Source organism: Condylura cristata, unplaced genomic scaffold, assembly GCF_000260355.1.
Source record: "Condylura cristata isolate star-nosed mole 26May11 unplaced genomic scaffold, ConCri1.0 scaffold00003, whole genome shotgun sequence".
Lineage (NCBI taxonomy): Eukaryota > Metazoa > Chordata > Mammalia > Eulipotyphla > Talpidae > Condylura > Condylura cristata.
Window position 1 is genome coordinate 2,401,121 of NW_004567104.1, and position 1,627 is coordinate 2,402,747.

The 1,627-nt window shown below is 33.4% G+C and overlaps 1 protein-coding gene across 1 annotated transcript in view; it reads left to right on the forward strand.

Moving 5' to 3' along the window:
* Nucleotides 1-1,627, forward strand: part of NMD3 (NMD3 ribosome export adaptor) — a 45,785-nt gene that overhangs the window by 26,775 nt on the left and 17,383 nt on the right. The window contains 1 exon segment of the mRNA XM_004675379.2: nt 466-892. Coding sequence (XP_004675436.1) covers nt 466-892 — 427 coding nt within the window.

Here is a 1,627-nt window from a genome sequence, read left to right on the forward strand (position 1 = left end):
TTTAAGTTTTGTGACTAGTTAAATTCATTGCCAAATTTTAGTGTAGAGCAAGTTTTTTAAAGTTTGGAATATTTTGATTCAGTAGAACTTACAGTTTAACTAGAATTTGACTAGTCTTATCATACTTTTTGACATTAACAATTTATTAAAGAAAACCCTGTATTGTCTTTTTACATTGTTGCATGTCCTTTTTCTTTTCTTACAAAGTGAGCTTTTTTTAAAAAAATGTTTATTGATCGTTCCCAGAAATGTAAATGACAAAAATCTGTTGGCAATACTGTGGTAGACATCATCTGGCAGGTGGACTTATAAACTAAGCAGCAACGATGATTGATGGTGTTCTAAAGTTAAACGCTAGCAATTGAAACAGCTGTATAACTGCCGATTGTATTTCATTTTAGTTAAAAGAAACTGAATTCTGTGCAGTGTTACCTACTACTTAAGTTGTTTGGGACCAATTGGTAGCAATAAATGATGAACCTAGGGACTAAGTTGTCACCATTGCTTTCTGTTTACATGATGCTTCCCAGTTTGTTTATATACTTTCTAGTTAGCACATTTGACAACTTTTGAAATCTCTATTTATTTGTAGTTGCAGATATTGACGGGAGTACTTTCTGGAGTCACCCTTTCAATAGTTTGTGCCACCCCAAACAACTTGAAGAGTTTATTGTGATGGAATGCAGTATTGTCCAAGATCTAAAACGTAGTGCAGGTGCTGGAATGATATCAAAAAAGGTAAGTTTCAGGTCTCCCTGGTGGTGCAAGGGTTTAAAGTGTAGCACTATGAAGCCATTACAGCACAAATTCTATACCCAGCCAGGAAAGTGACCCATATGGTGCAGACTTCTCCTGTCTCCCGCACTGCTCCCTTAAGCAGGTATTTTGATCAGTCCACCTGTTCTGCTTCCCTCTTTGTCTCAGGTGAATCTTCTCCCCCCCCTTGTCTCTGGCTTGTACCCCAGTATAAGTCCATCTTTTAAAAAAATTAAAAATAAATTCAAATATTGTACCAAATAAACAATATCGTTACATACTATTTCATTATGTATCTCTAAGCTCATAATTTAGCTATGTTATATTATGTCTAAGCTATAATCAGACTGCCTTATTTGTCTCAAAGTTCTTTTTATAGTTTGTTCAAATTAATATGTTGTTGGGTCATACCTTGAATGTTAATGTCATGTGTCTTAATAAATCTTTCATTTGAAAATGGCACTCCTCTTCCTTTTCTTTTTGATTTGAACTTCCCTAACTAGAGAATATGTCTTGTGCATTTATTGTTTCTGCATGTCATTTAATTTGCTTATTGGTTTCTTTTAAAGTGGAAAATGTGTCTATATGCTTGCTTGAGTTTATTTTTTCCCAGAATATTTCAAAGGTAATACTTGTGCTTTTCATAATATAACAAAGTAATGTTTGACTCACTCATTGTATTGTAACTTAAATTTTTTTTTCTGTTTGCTAGCCTCTCTACTTCCTCCCTTCTTTCCTTTATCCTTATTTCCTCTCAGACTGCTACAAATTTAGCCCCTTCAGAATGGTTTAAAAATTTTTTCCTAAATTTCTTTAGAACATTTTTAGTACACAACAAAAGTAAGAGGAGGTACAAAAAATCCAATATAAC